Source organism: Molothrus ater, chromosome 6 (genome assembly GCF_012460135.2).
Source record: "Molothrus ater isolate BHLD 08-10-18 breed brown headed cowbird chromosome 6, BPBGC_Mater_1.1, whole genome shotgun sequence".
NCBI lineage: Eukaryota > Metazoa > Chordata > Aves > Passeriformes > Icteridae > Molothrus > Molothrus ater.
Window position 1 is genome coordinate 45,022,406 of NC_050483.2, and position 22,202 is coordinate 45,044,607.

At 38.2% G+C, this 22,202-nt stretch overlaps 1 protein-coding gene across 2 annotated transcripts in view; it reads right to left on the reverse strand.

Moving 5' to 3' along the window:
- Positions 1-1,279: 1,279 nt before the first annotated feature.
- PTPN21 (protein tyrosine phosphatase non-receptor type 21) overlaps positions 1,280-22,202 on the reverse strand; it is a 44,055-nt gene continuing 23,132 nt past the window's right edge. Inside the window, exons 10-20 of one of the 2 annotated variants that reach the window (XM_036384344.2) lie at positions 21,549-21,628; positions 20,343-20,444; positions 19,749-19,809; positions 19,086-19,170; positions 15,516-16,981; positions 13,113-13,250; positions 11,246-11,467; positions 9,990-10,118; positions 9,442-9,676; positions 8,620-8,780; positions 1,280-7,799 (exon numbers count right to left, since the gene is read on the reverse strand). In XM_036384344.2, coding sequence (XP_036240237.1) covers positions 7,671-7,799; positions 8,620-8,780; positions 9,442-9,676; positions 9,990-10,118; positions 11,246-11,467; positions 13,113-13,250; positions 15,516-16,981; positions 19,086-19,170; positions 19,749-19,809; positions 20,343-20,444; positions 21,549-21,628 — 2,808 coding nt within the window. In that variant the 3' untranslated portion in view covers positions 1,280-7,670. The remainder of the gene's footprint in view (positions 7,800-8,619; positions 8,781-9,441; positions 9,677-9,989; positions 10,119-11,245; positions 11,468-13,112; positions 13,251-15,515; positions 16,982-19,085; positions 19,171-19,748; positions 19,810-20,342; positions 20,445-21,548; positions 21,629-22,202) is intronic. The other variant, XM_036384345.2, reaches the window with a different exon arrangement.

The window sequence follows — 22,202 nt, forward strand, 5'->3', positions numbered from 1 at the left end:
CTAACACCATGGCACTAAGGACAAATTTGCTCTGACTGCAGGGAGTACATACACTCAGCAATGCTCCTTATTTTGGGTAGACTGAGCTTTTTTGCAGTGCATCAAAGCTACTGCATTTGATACCTGTCATTTAGATTCCTATTGCTCTTCCGGGTGAGCTAGAAACTTCTCTCATCAGCTCCCCGAAGTTTCTCATGTACCAAGTCCTGGAGCTCTTGCCCAAGAAAGCTCCTGAAGTGCCAGATGTGCCAAATCCAAGCATCAAGTCGTGTCCCTGTCAACCAACTCTGACTACCAAAAGTCCCTAATGGGGATTTTACAGTGGCTGGGAAATAACAACTGCAGTTTAAAACCATTTGAATTTAGAGGAAATTTAGGTTTCTGAAGATACCTTTGCCAGAGGTTTAAAACCAGTATAAATAAGTGTGATAAAAACTGTTGAATGCTTCACCATGAGCCTCATGTCCCAGGTAGTCTCATTTTCCTCTTCTGGTTTTGAATCCATGTCTGATAAAAGAGCTTTCCTCTTCTGGTTTTGAATCCATGTCTGATAAAAGAGCTTTCCTTACAATGAGCATCACACAGGACATTCCCCAGGACTTGGAACTGCTCTGACAAGTACAGATGTATCTATGGTTTGTAACTGTCTTACCTTAAGCTGATTAATGCCTTCAAACTGAGTGCACCTAGAAGACATAATTTAGTTAAAAGCCTGATTGTTTTAGATGGAACTAGGTGGACAATGCTCCAAACAAAGCAAAGACAAAGGATATGCACTTGTCCAGTGTGAAGCTATAATGTCCAGTGTGCAATTCTTGTATTCACCTCACAAAACCTCATTCATGCTGCACCAGGTGTGTAGAGCAAGCTGCTGCATCACCTCCCTTTTTAACTCAATGCTAATTCTAGAATGAAAATAACTTCAGTGTTTGTTGTTGGCAGCAACTCCAATTATAGTAAGCATACAATCAACTGTTTCTTCTCTCACATGCTTTTGGAAAGGGTTCTCCAACTTTCAAAGGCTTTTAATCCCTCCTACACTTAAATGTTAGAGGGAAACTGGAAGTTCAGTACCAAAAACAGCTTTAGAAAATGCAAAACGTTGGGAAATAAAAAATATGACAAAGCAGCAGGCACAAGATTTTCCTGCCACAAAGATGACACCTATTAATACTTGACACAAATTTTATACCCAGTACTTGCAGCATGTTAGAAGAGGGATCACACCTTTGTGAACTGAAGGCAAAGATGCAGCTTAGGATTACACATGAACAGTAAGTTCTTGGATTTTTCCTTTAATAATGGAACTATAAAAACTCATAATTGCTTCAAATATTTATTTCCATGGCAAAAATAGACTATAATATATTCATTTCACATATATTACATTCAGTAATACAAGCTTTTTTGTCTATGAAACACAATTTATACATTGTTTTACAAACCAATTTCAGTTTTACAAGAATTAAAGCTGGTTTGATTATACATTTTTACAGTATTGGTGGCAAGACAGCAAAAAACAGACATGTTAACCACTAGCTTAGTACTAGAAAATAATACTTCATGTTTGCTACTTTTAAACAAAGTCCCATTTAAATCCTTGCATACTGGCTCAAGTGAAAACTGAAGGAAATGGAGCCAGATCCTGTGTTCCTCTGACATGAAGGACTCAACCCTACAAAACTGCTGACAGGATTTCAAACACCTGTTTGCTTTTAATGAATGAAGAGATTTCAGCAGTGTGCAGGAGTGTACATACTTGCTGATTTGCCAGGTAAAGCCTCCTAAATTTCCATCCAAGTGCCCCCGGAAAAGCCACAAAGAGGACAGATAAGTTGGGTATTTCAAAGCAACTTAAGCAAGTATCTTTGTAAAGAGCATACACACCTTGTCTGTCAGAATTATCCAGCATTAGCAAGGTGACAGACTGGAGGATTTTACAGGGGTTTTCTCCATCAAATTTCCTACCATTCTAAAAATTAATGGCATTTGCAATGTCTTTAAAGTATATTAAAAGAAAGCCTCCTAATTTCACCTAAATATTTCCAAATGGAAAAACAGCATTTAATTCCCTTTATAGAAGTTAGGCACCTTCTGAAACTGCTCATAAAATTAATAATTTGGTAGTTTTGATTGCTGCATATCTGAATCAAAGAACATTACAGTATCTGCAGTTTTGCTCTTTGACTTGCCACAGGCTGGATCTGTTGTAAACTCTGTTCATTAGATTCTTTACATTTGATTTCTATCTTCATTCCCTAAGTAAAGCTGAAGAATACACTTCAACAAAACAAACACCCTGTAGGTTATTCTTCACCATCAAACACAGCACGATGTGGAAAATAGCAAAGAATAGAACCAAAGGCTATTTAGCAACCATTTTTTGAAATGCTCATTGAAGTTAACAAATCCTTTTTTTTCAGCCCAGTTAGACCTTAAAGTGACATGTGATGCCAGCAGAGTGCACCAAGTCTTGCCGGTCCCAGGCAAGATTGTACTAAGATTTTTTTTTTCTTTAGCTTCTCCTTTCACAGACACATTTGCAAAAGCAGTTTAAGATTTTTTTCCCTTATCTTAGCACAGTGTTACACTGTTTTAATGTCACTGTGTTGCAAATGCTGCACTGCAACAGAGCTTCTAAGTACGTGGTAAATTCCACATGACAAGAGTCTCATTGTTAGCCCAGCCTTAACTTGGTGCAACTCACACCACCTGTAAACACCTGGCTTCATTCAAAACATAGTTAGAATTTTGAATCATCTCACCTGCATCCATTAGAAATTATCACTGCAAAATTGCAAGTATGCCTATTCCCCCTGCAATTTGTATCTGTAAAACCAGAGACTGTAGTTTGAAAAATCTGACCTTTAATAAGTAAACAGAAATTAAGCTGACAGATTGCATTCAATACATTTGGAAAGGAAGATATGTAAAAATAACAGAGCCTCTGAAAAAGTATTTGGAGTTTAAAAAAAATCACATTTTAAAAAGCCAGTAAAAATAACACCTATGACTACATTCATTTACCCTACCATGCCATGAAAAACATACCATATGACTCAAACCCTGCTAGCAGCTCTACTTTGGATACAAAACATTCCAAATCCTCCTCCAAATGCCTTCTGCCACTCCTCAAATCCTCACTCTCTACGTCCAAAATTTTGTACTTGCACAAGAGAATTTCTTTTGAACTCTCATCTACTTTTCCTTTGAATGCTGTAGTTTCCTGTATGCACATTCCTGCTGCATTCTTTTGGTTAATTCTTGTAATCTGTATTTGAATTTAAAGCAGAGGTGCATATTCATGCTTCAAGGGCTCAAGCTTTCATTGGCAGTAAGCCCACGTTAATTCCTACAGTATCATGAAGAACTGCAGGAATTTTGCATCTTGCAGGGCTGGACTCTGGCTTTCCACAACTTTGCACTATCAGAAAAAAACCCAACCCTAAACACTAAAGCACTGAGTTCTTAGCAACTGAAGCATTGATTCTTTCAAATTGATAGTTTGAACTATTGAAATAGAGTGATGGGTTCACCGCTTTTAAATTCCAGGGATTTAGTAATGCTATTGATATTAAAACTGAGGTTTCATTACACAGCTATGATAAACAACCCTGCAGTTTCCAAGTTTGGTCCAGAAGCCATTGAAATCTATGAGCCACTCAACTTTAACAGCTGCTCCAACACAAAACATGCAGCAGCAGCTGGAGCAGCAAGCCTCAGTCTTACTTATTACATTTTAAGGAGCCATTCTGGAGAAAATTGCTCCAAGTGTTGCCCACTTCAAAAAGAGATACACAGGCTTACAAGAGAAGCCAAATGTAAAATGTCAAGAATCTTTTCCACTTTAGTAAAAATTTATTTTACTTTTATTTGTTATTACTGTAATTTGACTTTTTTTCTAAATGTTGGTGATAACTTAGAGCAGCTTTTCATCCATAGAAATACAGGAACACTGCCTTGGTCACCTTCTTTGAATTAAATGTATTTCTACATATAAACTGTAGCATCCTGCACCTTGTGTGAAAGGTTTTCCAATGAGTGAAATATAAGGCATAAAACTTTTCCTGCTCTTCCTGGGGGGCAGCAGAAAAGGGGAGCACTGCTGTGCAGGCTGCAGAGGCTGAGCAAAACTCCCCTGTGCACCTCAGAGCTCCTCCCTCACCAAACAGGGCCAGGAGGGACTGCAGCCTAAAGCCTTCCCAGCTAAGTCAGTGACATCTTTGTAATGGACAGGGCTCTGACTTTTGCTTCTTAGAGAACAGGTTTTAGCCCAAGACTACAAAGATTCACCGGCCAAAAAAAATTCTCTCATCAGAGCAACCAAGAAAGAAACAAAATATGCAGATGTCCTTACTACAGTTTGTATGTTCTTCTCCTGTCTCTTCATATAATTTGATCCTAGAAAGCATCTTCTATCTAGTCAACAAAAGACCATCAAATCTGTCTCTTGACAGTATATAGCACCTTTATTTGTCCCTGAGAGCTCTGACATCCCTAGAGATCAGCATCATCTTTGCCAAGAATTCTTCATACAACTTTTCTTACTAAACAAATTGTTCAAATCTTGCATAATCATCTGATTTCATCCCCATAAAAACAGATACACATTTGGCAAAATTGGACAGGCTTTTAGAGAAATTTTAAGTCTTTGACAAATAAATCCACCTCTGACTCACACTGTGGCTGGATTTGGACAGTGGATATTGTTATAACATCCAGAACTTCATGAAGCACCCAGCACAACTACATGTAAAAATGCATCCCTTTTCAAGGCTCAGAACAAAAGTGCTAAAATCTGAATTGTCTTTTATAAGTTAACTGAAAATCTAAACACTGGTTTAAAAAATATTTTTTTAAGAAGGTTGTGAAGTTTAATTTCATTTGGTATCTAGAAGAGAAACTGCTCATTTTCAATGCCCACTTGGAGCCATATGCTTACAAACAAAAGCAATCCTACGGTATTCAGTAGAAAAACTCACATAGAGTCAAGTCTAATCAGGTCAAGTCTATCACTGCAAAAACAGACTGCTGATGGACAGAACTGGAAGCTGAAGGGGAGGAGGTAGCAGTGATACACTGAAAAAACCAAGACTGTGACTACAAGATTTGAGCAGAACCACCTCTAAAAGTGAACACAACTTCTTTTAGCTAAACAGAAAAATAAGCTAAAAGACACACATTTCCTCACCCACCTCAGATAATCCCATAGATACTGGATTAAATTGCTTGTTATTACTGTTCCTTTTCATGCCTCATAGCTGATGTTCTGTCTCAGAAACTGCTGCTTGAGGTTCTGCTTGTCCATCATGACATTAAAACTGCATCCATCAGGTTATGAAAATCACAGTGCAAAGTTAAGAAATTGAAATGGTACAAGCTACATTTTAGAGCCTGCCCTCCCATTCAATAACATTTCTGCAGACAGAAGTGAACTGTGGCAAAAATTAACAATGTTTTTAAAACTGAGCATGATAAACATAGCTAAGTATGTTTGCTTCTTTTAATACTTCTGTCAACACAGATATGTCAGATTGGTATGTTTGCAAGTTGTATGTATAAAGAATCTGTCTTCAGCAACTGGTTTCCTCTGGACTTCCTGTTTTATGTTTGGCAATTAACAATTCCTAGGCATTTTATATAAGAACTTTTCTTTTCCCTAGTCTGAAATATTCCATCTAACTTATACTGAGAGTACAACAAATCAGACTGCTTTCAAGCAGACCTGAAAGCATCAGATCAATACTGTGTACCTAAAAGAAATATCTTTTGTATAAAATGATATATTATCTCAATGCCATTTGGACCATATGTTTAACTTCATGGAAGCAGCTTATTACAAAGGAAACTGAGGCAACCTATTTATAATTCTTAATTCGTGTTCTGGGACACAGCTATTGTTTTGAAGGGAGTTAATAGTTTCCAAACCCTTGTTAGAGCTCAGAAAAATAACAATTTCAGCACTAATAAACCTTACTTTTAGTTCCATTTCATTTCACTAAGCAGGTATCAAGGGAAATGTACACTTAACCATGCCTGCAGACTGGTCTGCTATACAGTTTTGGTTTTTTTTTTTAATTAAACCAGATATCAAAAATTATAGCTCAATTTGGAATAGGGATTTTCAACTCAGCATCTCAAAACACTTGGAAAGGCAGCTAAAACCACGCTGTCCCCACGGAAAACCACAGAGGATTATTTAGGGATATCATCATTTGACCAGTAGGTTGTACCTGCCTACTTCAGGTCCATGCACAGCCACTGACTCAGCCACTTACACAGCTACTAAATTACCCCCATCTCCAGTGCTTCCTCTAAGAGCTCTTTTTCTGCACTTTCTCAAATGTTCTTCAGTGCAACGCTGCACAGCATTAGCAAAATTTGCTCTAGCACTAACAAAATAATCTGGAGGATTCTACAGAAACTTCCAGTGCTTTACTGGCTTTCTTGGCTGGAACATTAACTTTTTTTAAGGTCATCTTTGCACTGTGTAAACCAGCAATCATAGCTGCCACACCTCCTCCATTACGCTTTCAGACAATCATTTCCACTTCACCACTCTGCACCTTCCTACTCCCATTTTGGTTCTCTCTCTTCATCAACTTAAAAAGCTCTTCTTAAAATAACAGGTTAGTAATGGTATATTACCAAATGAAACAATGCATGATTATAGTCTCTATATTTAGCTACATAAATAACAGAGCAAAAAAAGTGCTTAAAACATTTGCATCCACTTTGATTTCAGCCAGTAAAATCAAACTGTCCTCTAAATATATGAATAATACTGAATATGTACTTTCTCTCAACCATTTGTTTCCAATAACCTCACAGATACTTAAAATATTTTTCCCCTGCCCATTGCAGGTAAACATACCTCCTCTCAAATGAAAGTTATCAACAGTTACCATCATCTTTCACTTGTCTATTCTATTACATGGCACTACAGCTAACTACCAAAGGCTTCCCTAGGACTTTCTGCATGATTTTTGAAAAGTTGGTTCAAACATTGTCAGTCTTCCCCTCTGAAAATATTGCTATGTTTAAAAGTTTTCTGTTGTGGTGGTTCGTTTTCTTTTAAATTTAAAAATCCTGAATATAAAAATAACTGTTCTTAAAGCAACAGCTTAAAATATTTAAGAGCTGCTAATTTTGCTAAGTAAGCCAGAGGAAACCAAATGTTAATTTTTAAAAATATAGATGTATTGTTCTAAATATAAAATTGAAAGCAGAATCAAACTGCATAAGACCTTGACTTTCCCAAGGGGCAGATTTCTAACCACATCTGCAGCTACAGATTTTAGCTTTTGCACAGTCAACAATTATGTTTCAAAACATAATGTCAGTAAAATTGTACTATATACCTCTATTCCATAAGATACTTATTTTGCTCAGAGTAACACCACTCTAAAGAACGTGTGCAAGTACTGCAGACCAGTACAAGTAAAATCATTCCTTAATGTGACAGTGGCTGAACGTGGGAAGAATTCAGACCAGCAAAGATCCTGCTGTGCAGGGACTGTTACACTGATTTGCATTTAACAGTCCCATGGCAGCCCCAAATGGTAACTCTGGGATTCATCAAATGAGGAAAACACCTGTGAGACCAGGTCTGGACAACTCCAATTTTCTTTCTGTAAACTCTTGCAGAGTCTCTTAGGAAGTGGCAGGGGTTAGATGAGTCTAGAACTTTTGAGGAATTGAATGAGAACTCCATAGACGAAAGTGTACTGCGAAAGAGTCTGCACCATCATCATCCTCTGCTGCCTCAACATATCCAGCACTCGTGGGATGTCCAGCATCTGCAAGAAAGGAACAAAATATTACAAGTGACTGGTGAGCAAGAAAACTGGCTTGCCTGTTCCCAGCAGGAGGTTCAGAGCAGTATCTTAGTGATCTAAGGACAGAGGCAGCTGTTCTGATTTCAGCTCTGACAATTCATTGCCCCTGCCTGCAGTATGGACTGCACTACACCACTGACCATCTGGGAAATATGCATAATGGTAAAGGTACCTATCTCATGGGGTATTGGTCTCCACAAATCTAATAGCTGAAAAAGTCTGTTACAGTGTTAGGAGAGGGATGCACAATGAAATAAGTTTGTTGAGTTTCAGTTGACATATTGTATTATTAATGAACATTTTACAGCCATCCACTTCTGGCTAAAAGTTGATAGGACTGATTTTATTCTATTAAACTACCACATTGTCCTCTACTGATACTACAAATACACTGCACTTAGGAACAAAATAGTAACAAGTACAGAGACTGGCTACAAAGCATGTTCTTGAATATTATCGATTCTAATAAAGGCAAGGAGCAGTAGAATCAGGATGAAATCATGAAATATTCTCAGTGGCCTAGGGCATACCTTGCTCCACTCAATGACTCAACAGCTTAGGGAGTCAAAAATCCAAATGAGCATTCCAGTGCCTGGTGTGCATGTGGGCAGCTCTAGAAGATTATTAACTTCTGTTGAATTCCCAAGAGCCATTTCAAGCACAGTAGTAAGGCCTCTCCCAACAGCTGCTCAAGATGAACAGCCATAACACATTCTAGGCAGGTTATTGCCCCTTCCAGTCCCTAACATGATTTGAAGCACAAGGAAGAAGAGGAGCTCACCTCGTTGTGTTCCAAGCAGGCGATCATGATCTCTGCCAGAATGACCACCCCAGTGCGTCCCACGCCCGCGCTGCAGTGCACCAGCAGCGGCGGATTGGGGCTCCTGGGCTCTGCCGTGCTGTTGGTGTGGCGCCGCACCGACTGGATCTCCTCCAGGTACGCTGCCACGTTCAACAGGACACAAATCAGTCATTCAGGAGATGAAGCCACATAAGCTATGCTATTATGCTGTATGACCCCCAGAAAGTAGTAATTTAACAATGGACATGCCATAGAAACAGGATACATTGTACAAATCACAAACCTTCCCCCCAGTTCTATCATCAGCAATTTGAAGATGCATAAAATGAAAAAAGACTGCAACACCACAGAAGTAGAAGCCCATTGTGAGTTATATCTGCCCCATTTTTTAGCTGCATTCTTGTCACATTAGATGCAGAAGTCATACCCCAACCATAGCAATACAGATCTACAAGGATCATCTAGCTTTTGTAAGGATTTCCTTGCCTTGTTCTCCTATTCCTATTAAAGACAACTACTGCTGCAACATACTCAAATGCGTAGTATGCAGTGCAATTATGTTTTATTCTATATGGACTTCTGGTAAATTATTTGCTTTAGACAGAAGGAGTCACTTTAATAAACTGGTATATTCCTGAAAAAAATATAATTCAGTATCTCTTGCTTGTGTGAAGAAGCCTTTTACAATGGAATGCTTGGCATACTTGTCCAAAGTTACTTCATATATAGCAGCCATTTCAGAAGGTATTAATAGAACACCACAAACCACACCCAAAAACAAAGCTATTAAATACAACTTACATAAAAATCCCTTTAAATCTTCTGGACAGCCATGCTCTGGCCAGTCAGTATACTGCAAATGCCAAACTGTTCTCTCCTGTCCTGTGAGAAGATGTTTAATCTTCAAACCTGTCGTGGCGTAGCAGCCTGAGTCGGTGCGGAATCGCGTGGTAATCTTAAATCTTCCATATGTCACAGTGTTGTGTCTTGAACCAAGACGTGGCCAGTATCTGAAGCTTTTTTCTCTCCCACTTTCCTGAAAAGCAGAACACTTGCTTAGCAAGAAACCTAAGAACATTCATACAAATAATGTTCCTGTAGTAACAACTGCATTTCTCCTCCCCTAAGCAGTACTAACATGTTACGGCCTCTTACTGGGAAAACCAACTTTCCAGCAGAAAGAGTTTGCAAATTCATTTTTCTGCCAAAGGAATCAAGACAGAAAGAGGACACTAGAAACTTATCTTCAATCCATCTAGTTGGTGGAAAAAAACATCCCCCTCCTCTAACAGATTATAAAAAAACAATTGTGGAATTTCTGGGAGAAACCTGACTCAATTTATACTCACTTCCTCTGCCGTCACCATAGCGATGATGGCAATCCCTTGTTCCCAGATCATCTGCCAGAAATCCTGACATGTGTTTTGCAAAGGGCCCTGCGTGGCAATGTAATCCCACTCTATGCCACCAACAGAGATCTGTAAAAACAAAGACATTAGATTAGTAATTATTGAAAACCCTCTCCCCAGTTCTAACGTCAGCCATTTCAAGATGCACAAAATGAAAAAAATTGCAACACCACAGAAGTAGAAGCCCATTGTGAGTTATATCTGCCCTATTTTTTAGCTGCATCTTGTCACATTAGATGCAGAAGAGCCAGAATTGTACAGGTTCATAGCTAAATAAATGTATTTTATATCACAAGCTTCATGTCAAACTGAGAAAACAAAATTGTATTTCTCCTTTGTGAATTTAAGGTATTTTAGCAAATTCAGGTTTAGAGAAGCTTTCTGCTCTGGTGCTGTAAATATTATTACTGTACTAGTTGTTATTTCCTGAAAAAATATTATCTTGCTTGAGAAGGGTCAACATTTGTGAATGAAGCAGAGAAACTATGATGCCATGTCAGTATACAAACAGATTTATTAAAAAAAGACAGCAACACAAGTGCTGCTTTGACAATCTCAACTCTTTTCATAGAAAACAACTGTAGTTGCACTTAGAGCAGATAAATATACTGAAAAATGAACTTCCTTCAAGGTTCTTGAAAACACCCTTCAAATTCTTTTAAACAGAGCTTAAAGAGTTAAGGATGGAGAAAGAGATCAGCTGAAGGCTTTGAAAAAGCCAGTTTCCCCCTGGCTCTGGCTCTAACCATCCAAAAAATCTTAAGCTAGGAGCAAGCCTACTGCCCATAGTGGATAGTCTGAGAGTACAGAAAAGGAAGAAACAACGCAGCTCAAAAATATCACAGTCATTGCAGAGGATCCCAGTTTGCTTTAAACCTATTTGCTCCTTAGCTCTGGGCAGAAGGGACATGCCTTCTTTTAGCAGCAATCCCCAGAGAGGAAACACAGAAAAGCAACAGTAGATCAAATCAACACAGAATCAAAATGCAGAAGATCCCTCCAATTATTAATCCTCTATTATTCTAGGTGATTAGGAAAACAGGTTCCTGCTTTCCCCAAAGAAACCCTGGAGAAGAAAAGAAAGAGAGAGAGATGAAGGGATTGTCACTGATCTCACCAAACCAAAAACTGATAGGCAAATGCATTTTCAGTTGCACATGAACTGGGAAATTTTTCTCCGAGAGCATTTCTCTCACCTTGATATGGGATGCGTTGATGTAACCTGTGTTGTTTTCTTTGGTTGGGACCAGCTCCACCCTGGTATCATCATAGGGAAGGACGTCCTGGAAGCGGTTCCTCTCGGCGTTCTCCGGCAGCCGGGCTATGGAGCACTCCCCATCCAGCAGCCTTTTCTTCTGGATGCGCTCGTACTCCGTGAACACCATGCCCTGCTCCAGCCGCTGCTCCAGGGCTCTGCACTGCAACACAGGACACACAGCCATGCAAGGTCACACTCTGAGGGGAGTTTGTTTATACAGAGAACTCATGAAGTGTAAAATGGACGTATTTTCTTCTCCTCCATACTTCTGCAATGCTTTTCCAGCTATTAATGTTTCCACAAGCATACCAGAATAAATTAGAGGCAACCCTAACCGGCAGGAATTTTGTTCAAGTGAAAACTAAGCAGCCTGTTATACTTCACTAGGTCACAAAGATTTATTTGGATACTGCTGGTAAAGGAAAAATTACTTCATAGTTTCTGTAAAGACAGCCCATCTGGGGAAAAAAAAATTGGCCAACCAGACAACTATACCATACTGCATAGTGCTTCAAATACCTTTGATCCACCTGCTCAATATAGCAGCTAGGTGACATCATTGTAAATGTCTCTTTTAACGTTATAATAAACGCAAAAATAATAATAAAAAACCTCACAAACTTAGTTTTTTGGATGGAGGAAAACTATTAGAAAAAAATCTGGATTTACACTTTAACTGCAGCAAGTTTCTAAGGCAGGAAAGCTGCCTTAGAAACTTGCTGCAGTTAAAGTATAAACCCAGAATTTTTTTCTAATAGTATAATTCAATCTTTTTTATTTAATAAACTACTCCCTCCTCCCCTTTATTCTTTCAAAGCCAAGTTGTTTCTAAATCATAAGACACTTCTGGAATTTCTGCATCTCTCTGCCAACAATAAGGAGGAATAATATGTAAGATTTCAGCCAGAAAATTTCATCTATGTCACATGTCCCCAGATTCTTACAGCAACTGCTCTGTGGTATCAGGTCATAGAAGTGTCTTATATCAAGTAAGTATGCCAAATGTTACAGAGGAAGGTGTAAACTTCCCTCATATGCAATTTGCACAACAATACATCAACTGCAGAAACTCATTTATTATCTTTAGGCTAAACTCGCATATTTAAACTGACAATCGCATGAAGCTGAGCATTTTTTGACTAGTTTTTACTTTTACATTTTTTTATCCTGACACAAGCTGATGGAGTCTTATGTTTCTCAAAGAATGATCCTCAAATTCTAGAAATTGATGTCCTCTCATTGATCTGACATCCTCTACTGAGTTTAAAATTTCAGTACAACAAACAAGTTCTATCTATATCTTTTGGGCTCTACCTGAACAAAACAGATAAATTCAATCTGCATAAGTTGTATTCCGGAGATGCAATTTAACTGCAAAACTACAACTCTTACTCGACTGCAAAACTTACTCTAAATACCATGTGAAGTACTAATAATTGCAAATAAAATCAATCTCACACTCAGAATTTTAAATTTCACACCTTTTCACCCTGGAAAACCCAAATTAAGAGAGAAAGCAGGATGAGTTGCACAAAAATATATGAGCAGGTACTAGTTAATTCATTTCCTGTATATTCAAAGGGTAAACTATAGTTGAATCACTGTCATCTTAAAGAAAAATCTGAATTACACCCAATACTTTAGCAATGACTTGTCAACCTGGAATCTTTTTATTTTGTTTCTCTTCTCAACATTTGAGTTGCCTTAATATGAAGCATTTTACAGTCAGTAAAATGTAGCATTCATAAGCATGTAATTTTGAAAAATTGCTATTGTAAATCAAGCATTAAAAAACTTCAACATACTCGTTCATCATTTGTTGCTCTCGTTGATTCTTCCTTCCCCTCATCTGGCAGAGGCATCCTAGTCAATGCCAGTCCATTTAGGGCAGCTAGCTTCAGAGGCCCCATTTTTTTTGCATCATTTTTATTCTTTTTCATACCCTGCAAAAGAAAAGCTAAAACTTGTAAATATTCTTAAATATATGATGAAGTTATAAAGCAGAAACCAGATGAGTTCAGCTAAGCAAAAGATACTTCTCTGGCCTCTTCTGTGAACAGCTCTGACCTTTTTCTTTGATAAGCCCTGCAGTGAGAGATTAGGGTGGTGGGACTACATTCCTCCGAGGACACAACACAGGTCTGTCTTCATTCCAGACAGGTTAATGAAACTGCATGAGAATGACAAATATTGTTCTCTACAAAGCTCACCACTGAGGGTGTGAGGTGGCAACTGCAGATACTTAACATTCTTGAACAGACCTGGGAACATTTCCCAAACCCAAAAATACATAACAATGATTCCTTACTAGATTCTTCAGTTTGCAGGCACTTTTCTTCCCTACAATCAGGCAATGAACATATACCTTTAAGAAATTCGTAAATATCTTAACAAATGTTAAGATGTCAAATGTTTTGCAACAAACTTGACATACAAAACATGAACATAGAACTGCAGACAGATTTGAGTCCTGGACTGGGCCACGAATCTAAATTACAGAATTACCATTCATTATTTGGTGAAAAATATCAAAGGGGGATTTCTATGAAGGACTGAATTCAAATTATTCTTTTAAAATGGGTAAGAGGAAACTTCATCATTCCTGCCATTGCTAAGTTTAATTGTTAACAAAAATACACAGAAAATATGAGCACATGTGCTGCTTGTATGATAATGTTTTCACAAGTTAAATGGTGGTAAGAAATAGGAAGACAAACCTAACAGGATGAGACTGCATTTAAAAGTGAAGTGAACACAAACACAACAATAAAACTTCATTGAAAAGCAAAATGTGCAAGCATTGGTTGGGGCCAGCTTTGTAACTAGGATATTCATCTCCATTGTGAATACAGAAAGGTAATGTTCTGTATTATGCAACAACACTTAAATGTTTCTGAAGCAGAAACTATGTTACAAACACTTGCAATGAAAAAGTTCTAACATTGATTTAATTTAAAGGTAGACAGGAACATGCCATAACTACGTAACTGTCAAAAGGAAAAGCAGAGTATGATTTTGGTAGACACATTACTGTCTGAAAATGTATATTTTGGAAAACAAATACTAAGTAACTATCTAAATGTGAACACAAGGACGATGCTATCCCTTTTTTTCCTTACAGCCACATTAAAAAACAGGAGAAAAAAAATGTAGAAAAACATACAAGCTGATGGAGGTTCATTTCATTGTGTTTAGCTCCATGTCTAGCTGACAGACAAAAACTTATGAGAGTAGTAACTATTTCAATACATAGCTTTTGCACAGGTTAGTTTTTGCAATATCTGCTATTACCACAGCAGTACAATTTATATAGCAGCTCCCCTGCAGTCCAGTTTGTGTAGAAAACTATTTGACACTAACTCAGGTATCAATCAAATTTAAAAGGCAAAATAATAATATAAAATGGTCTTCCTCTATTAGCATCTGAAATCTTCCACAAACTGCATAAAACTGAACAAAATTTTAAAGCAAAGCGGGCACTAAGGAGTGCCAGTGAAATTGTGCATTCCACACAGACCCTGATGTTTCTATGAGGTGGGAATTACGGAAAAGGTGAAACTTGCAGTTTTTCACTATTTACAGTGTCCTGAGATTGGAGTAGGAGAAAGAGATATGGCAAGTAAGAAATACCTTCAGTGGGGTAAAAACAGGTTGAAGAGAAGGCAAAAGGGAGAGGATATGAAAAAGGAAGGCATGAAGTAAAGAAGAAAATGCAATGAAAGAATTTATTCCTTAAGGTGTCAGGTTCCCTCTTAGGTCAGAAGAAGCAGGTAAACATTTTTTTTAAAAGTAAACATTTTTCAGCTACATATCATTTTTCAGTGAGAGGAAGATAAGAAAGTTGAACAGGAAGAGTTGCTTCTGCTCCAGATAAGAAGTACGGCAGAATAGGGATCTAGAACTTATTTTAAATTAGCTCTTCTAAAGTTCCTAGCCAGGTTAGGTTTTCAGATGGATGGAGACTGCACAGCGGGATTTGTGTGAGTGGACAAAGCAAACAGAACTCAGACATGGCTGATAAGGGGATAAAAGACAGCTAAGCAAAGTTAACCAGGGAAACATAGAAATATAAAGGTCAAGCTTAAGGTAGCCTTAATTCAAATGTTTTAAAAGCATCTCAGACTGACTAAAAGAACCCCAAACCTCAAACGAAAACAACAATCAACTGCTACAGACAACTCAAAACAAGACAAATAGTATCCACTTACACCTAGAGGGGGAAGGCCTTCCACAATATTCTTCTTCCCAGACAAAAGATCGGACACGGGTCTCTTCTTTATTGAATCTTTCCTTACTCTGTATCTCCCTGATGTTGTAAGATCAGATTCTGACATAGATGGAGTAAGCAGTCCTTCCCCTCTTCTCTGTACCTGGCTTTCTACTAGTAAATGAACAGGACTCATATCTTTCATTCTCTTTTCTGCCTCTGTGATATGTAATTTAGGCTCAAGGATATGCAAAGGGCCAGCAGATGAAGCAACAGAGCTATAAGGGTAGTTTAGTACTGAATCATGAGAATAACCTCCCATAACAGATGAAAGTTGGGTTTGATCTTCAGGGAGAGGAGAAAGACTTGTACTGGCCTTATTCTCTTCTTCAAATTCTTCTTCTTCCTCACTACTGTGAATCAGCATAGTGGCATCTGACAGGGTTTTCTTGTGATCACAGTTCACGCATTCTTCTTGCTCACCTTCTTTTTGCTTCGTTCTCTCCATCAGAATGTTGGGCTGTGATCCTTCTGAGATAACTCTTGGAAGAGCCACATCTGCTGCAGAAGCTGACATGGTCCTCTCTTTAATTCTTATTCCTTCAAAGCTGGGAGTCAAGCCTGCTATTTCAATACTGTTCCTTTTCTGCAGCTGAGCGTGGCGTGCCGATGTCAGAGGTTCACTGACCTCCTGAAGGGAATGAGCCACGGGCAGGCTGTCCTCCTGGAACGTCTGCACAGAGTGGTGCACTCGCCTGGTGATGAGATCTGGGTTGCTGCTGCTGATGTAGATGTGCCGGGAAAGGTCTGGAGTACTGTTTGCAGGCCTGGGGTACGGGTACGGCGGAGGCGGTCGATAGACTTGAGTCTTCATTATGTTGGGTGCTGGGTAATCCTGAGACTGGAGCTGCACATTTGTCAGCTCAGGCACACTGACTGCCCCAACAACTGGGCGCTTTTCAGCAGGATAGGGGTAGGGGGATTGGCTATGGAAGCTGTAGTTCAGGTTAAATGGATAATGGTTGGACTGTGGGGCAGCAAAGTGGGCATGCTCTCGAATTTCAGGCTGACTGTAAACTAAGGCATCAGGCCTGCTGTAGGCATATGTGTTGCTGATGTTAAGATTTCTCATTGAATGACTCTGCCTGTCTGTGTGCACCATCCCCCTGTTGAGCTGTCTCATCACAGTCTCATAGTCTGGCGTGGGACGGTAAGAAGGTGGTATTAGTGCGCTGTGTCTGTGTGATGGGACATAGTCAGTTCTGAGCACATCACTTCCAGTAATGCTTGGGTTAGAGGACATGGGGGATGGCTGCAAGTAATGCTGTGGATTGTTCAAGGAGTTTGTGCTGTGTGCACTATAGACACTCCCATTGCGGATCCGACCACTGTAGTCGTGAGGGGCTCTATCCAAGCTAGTCTGAGAGTGACAGTAGTATCCGTTCTGATTGCTCACAAAGAGGTTATCTGAAAGCAAAGTGTAAGAACAATCTTTATGTCCAGGACATCAAACAAAGTTATCCTCTATTAAGATGTAGCAAAGGCAATGTTTGAGATTTTTAAAACCTCAGTTATTTTTAGCTATGTATTGAAATGTAAAGGAAAAAAAACCAAACCAAAATCCCAGCTTTTCTGTTGCTGTTGATACCCAAGGCATATACATCAGAATAACGTATTATATTTATTTCAATCATGTAAATCCCTATGGAAAAACACCATCTGTTTATGAATTACTTTCTTCTCTTTAGGATAAGCTTCCTAAGTTCAGTCCAAAATAAACAAAGTTCATATCAATCTTAAGCCATACCACTGAAAAATTAATGTCTACACTAGGATTTGCACTAATGAACAGCAAAGAAAGAAAGAAAAAAAAAACACAACAAAAAACCAAACTAAAACAAAAATACCACCAACAACCTAAAAACAACCCCATAAAAAACAGACAAAACCTCTTGCTCTTCTCTCTTCTACTCCTTCAGAATGTATGTAGGTATAGCACAAGACCTCAAAAAAACCCAAACTAACTTTCCTCCAGAAATTTTGAAGACATCCAAGACATATTTAGTCATTTTAATTACTACTTCATTGGATGTACAATTTGCCAGTCTCCAGATTCAGTTATTGTTGTAGATGCCTTCATTATTTAACTGTTTGGGTTCACCAAAATAATTGCCACACTTATGTTAATGAATTTGCTGAAAACCAAAAATTGTTTTATGAAAAAAATGTTCAAAAATTGGACACTTGTTGTAGCAAGTACCCAGCAATACTTACAACACTAAACTGCAAAGAATTCAGTTACATTCTGAATGTAGCTGAATACCTGTATTTCATTCAGATCTGTGTAACTCTGTTTTGATAGAAAATGTGCTTATTCCCTTCCCAGTGAGCTGGCCTTTTAGATTATTATTTATCCAGCAGATTTGTAGGTCTGGAAGGTTCCTATCAAACTTGAGGAGACTTTGCAAAAGATTAGATTCAGCCCTTCAGGGCAGCAACTTTGTTAATTAAAGACACAATGTGTAACAATCAAAATAATGAGAGCAAGCAGCCATGACTCCACTGTAAAGTGCTAAGATAAGGAGTCTACATTGCTTGAGAATATTATATAGGGTTTGCTTGGGGTTTTTTCTTTCTTTGTTTCAATCAAATATATACCAAGTCCATAACCTGCAAACTTCTTTAGCCTTTGAATTCCTCAACACCTTGTAATCTAGCAAACTTAGACAAATGTCTCTCTTCCTGCATTCTGGATTTAATATTTTTTAATTTTTTTTTTAGTTGTGTGAATTGTCTTGGAGCAATCTCTTTGCAGGTATTAAGACCAATATTGACAAGGATCTCACAATGCCATAACATACCAGTTTGATACAAGGACCAAAAAAAGCAATGGTCAGCTTAAACTCACACAAGACACCTCAGTCTACAGCTGCTGTAGATGCTATCCTACTAGAATTGCTCTACTCCCGTAGGAGAGGACATGGAGGAGGAACAGTGGAGGAAACTGGGATTGTTTAGCCTGGAGAAAAAGAGGCTCAGGGAGAACCTTACTGCTCTCTACAACTATCTGAAAGGAGGTTGCACTGAGGTGTGTTTGTCCTCCCAGGTAACAAGCGGCAGGACAAGAAGAATGGCCTCAGGGAAGTTGCATCAGGGGAGGTTTAGATTGGATATTAGGAAATTTCTTCTTGGAAAGAGTGGTGAAGCATTGGAACAGGCTTGTCCAGGGAAGAGGTAGAGTCACCATCCCTGGAGGTATTTAACAGGGCACCTGTAGATGTGGCACCTGGGGACATGGTTTAGTGATGGATTTGAGAGTGCTGTGTTGATGGCTGGACTTGGTAATCCTACAGGTCCCTTCCAGCCTAAACAATTCTGTGATTCTGTGACTGTATTTCACATTAGCCTATGTGTCTAGAGTAGCAGCAAGCACTTCAGTGACTGCTCTAGTACAAACCAACCCCATGTTCACCTATTAATTTATTCAGCTATAGCTAAAGTAGCTACACATATAAATTAAGTTTTTACCTTCTAAAATTGTGTAGCGTGGCCATGGATTTAATGAACTTACCTTGGGAAGTTGCATATGGTTCACTAAAATGACCATTGTAATGCAGCTGAGGTGGTGGAGGCATCATATAAGGCTGAGGCTTAGGCTAAGAAAGCAAATATCTTACTGTTACTTAAAAACTGATTATTAATTTTTAAAAGAATTATTGAAGTTTTTTTAATATATAATGTATACCACTGTGTATTTACATAATATTATATATAATACTATACACATAGTAATAATTTACATATTATATTATTATATTATATATACTAAAAATAAACACATACAAAGCCTCAGTCTTAAACTATTTCTTTAAATCTGCAATGTAAGTTTCTCCTTTGAGGTCATACAAAAATAATTTAAAAACTAGGAACAAAACCTTGAAATTACACTCCACCAACCCAAGACTGTATCTTGCCATCTGACATCTAGGAGAGTCTCCTAAAGACAGTGTTCAAATTGATACCAGAAGTGTTTAAAATATTTTTATTGCAACTGTTTTAATTTCACTATTGAGATATTACATTGCAGCTCTTCCTACAAGTCAGAAACAGTTCCTCACATACTAGACTCATCTTTTTCACTGCTCATTTCATTTCACTGAAGGGAAGTAATATTTGATACAAAGTCAACTGAAGTCCATAAAAATGCAAACATAAATCTATTTGCTTTCCTCACCATGGACATCCTGGATGAAGATCGCCTTCTAACAGGATTCACTGTAACTGGCTGAGTTTGTCTACAGAAGGAATTTAATGATAAGAAATTATTCTTAACAATAGCAAGACCTATTCAAAAATCAGAAAGCATTCCCAAATTCAATTAAAAATCACTCTTAAATCACATTTCTGGGAGCCAGGGATGTGTTGGTCTTCCACACAAGCCTCAATAGGAAAGAGCTCTGTGTATTAGCCACCATCAGAAAGCAAAATCAAAAACCCAAGATCAAAAATATCTCAGTTAATCTGTTCTACAAGTTGCCTGTTCTAAAAGTCAGACACAAAACTGTTTGGGGACTGTAACATTACAGATGTTACAGCATCTGTATATCATTACCATAATGCATTAGCATTTGTATGTTCTAACATTAAACCTAATGGAATTAATTTTCATAATTTGTTGGATTGGCTCCAGGACATAAAGTTCAGAAGTCTTAAGTTCCTTTTCCCTCCACCCTGTGCTCTGCATCTCATAGCAAGACAGGTCAAAATACAGCACGATTCAAATGCAGGAACAGGTATTTTTTAGTGAGAAAGATCTTTTTAAGCTCACCCTTTGGGAAGTGAAGGACGAGAAAGGATTGGAAAGCGTGGAAGGGAAAGAATGAGGGAAGATTTCTGAGAGCCCTCCTCAGGTGGAGAGTCCAAGGAGTCTCTAAAGACAAGGTATGTACAGATTTAGAAAAAAAAACCCTGAAGCTGATACAGGCATGCAAAAGACAGTTTTCAGCTAAGGACCAGATGACAAGAAATCTTAAGAGAAGAAATAACCAGAAAAGTTTTTTTGAGGACTTAACCTGACATAAAACCACATTGTGGTTACAATAAGTAATCCTAGAGACAGACATTTAATATAGAACTACAGATCTGATGTTATTTAGATAGAAATGCACAAGTCCCATGAACATACTATTTCTAGCAATGCTTCTTATCACTCTCAAAAGACAGACAAGTTTACAAGCTTTGAGGTATGAGGTTTACTCTATTTCAAATTTATGTTACTTCTCAAATAAATTAGCATTATACTTGATTATCTTTCCACTGGCCTCAGCAGATGTCAAACATCTATCTTCCCATGTATGAAGAGGAGTGAAACACATGGGAACCATGCTTTTCCAATGATAGACTTTTCACTGTGTCTAATTCTCGACTATTTGACTGAAGAAACTTAACTGAAGGAAAGCTGCTCCCGTAAAGTAGCTCAAATTCCAGCCATTGATTTACAAGTTGGAGGCCAGCCCATTTAAATTTGATTTGATGAATTGTATTAAATTTGCTTTGCACTGGTGCTACTTGAGCTATACAGATTCCATGGATATCTAAAGAACCACATACCTCTTAGCTGTCAATCCAGCACATTTCAGGAGTGCTTCACATACACTGCCCGCCCTTTTAAAGCCTCTAGTGTCCTTTCAGGGCAGTTCACCCAAACACAGCCCAAAACCCTGCTGCTCTAGCAGCTCACAAGCCATAGCAATATTAGACACCAAAGCAACTGAAGTCTCTCACAGCACTGTGATCCAGAAGCAAAGGCCAAACATTATTACTCATGTAAGATTTCAGCACTTAATATTGTCTTCTGTTATAAATCAGGATGTATTTCAAAAACTGGTGGTAACTATTTTCTCAAAAAATATTAAGAAAATTAACCCAAGTAGTCTAAAAAGGACAGTAAAGACTTTACAGAGGGAGTGGGAGATTTCACTTCCCAATGGAAGCTGCAAGGGCACCAAGAGTTCTGCTCATGTATTCTACTTACAGGCTGCATTTATTTAGTCTGTAAAATTTGTGTCTAGCCACACACATCCTCCACACATATTTTGCTGTTTCCATATCTTCCTGCCAAAAAAACAAAACCCAATATTTGCATTAAGTCAAACATTCATACCCTTCAGTTGCTTTCAGAAAAGCCACTGAAATTTTTAAGATTAAATTACCATTGGCCAACTTAATTTTAATGTAACTTTATTAATGTCACCAGATTTTCCCTAAAACTCTACTTTGCAGACCCAAATATACACTCTAGTCTAACAATTTTCTTAGACTTATGAAATTTGAAAGTAGAAGCCTTTTGCTCCAGACACTTATCAGCTGTAACACTAACACAATTACAGTTAAGATTGACATAGGATTGCCAACAGCTGCCTTTTGACAAAAGCAACTGGTAGATGCTGAATAAAATGAATTCTGCAAGGAATGCCATGGCCCACATCAGCAAAGCTCTAAGGCTATATTTATCTTTAATTGCCACTGACTCAAGTCAAAAAAGCATGTTAGAAATTTTACTGGAATGGATGAAAATTTTTATGACCACGTAACCAGACACTTCAATGTACTCAACATAAAAGGCCCAATTTTTAATGCCTTCCCATGGAAAGCTGGCCAAAGACAGTTGTATTACATTTGACTCACT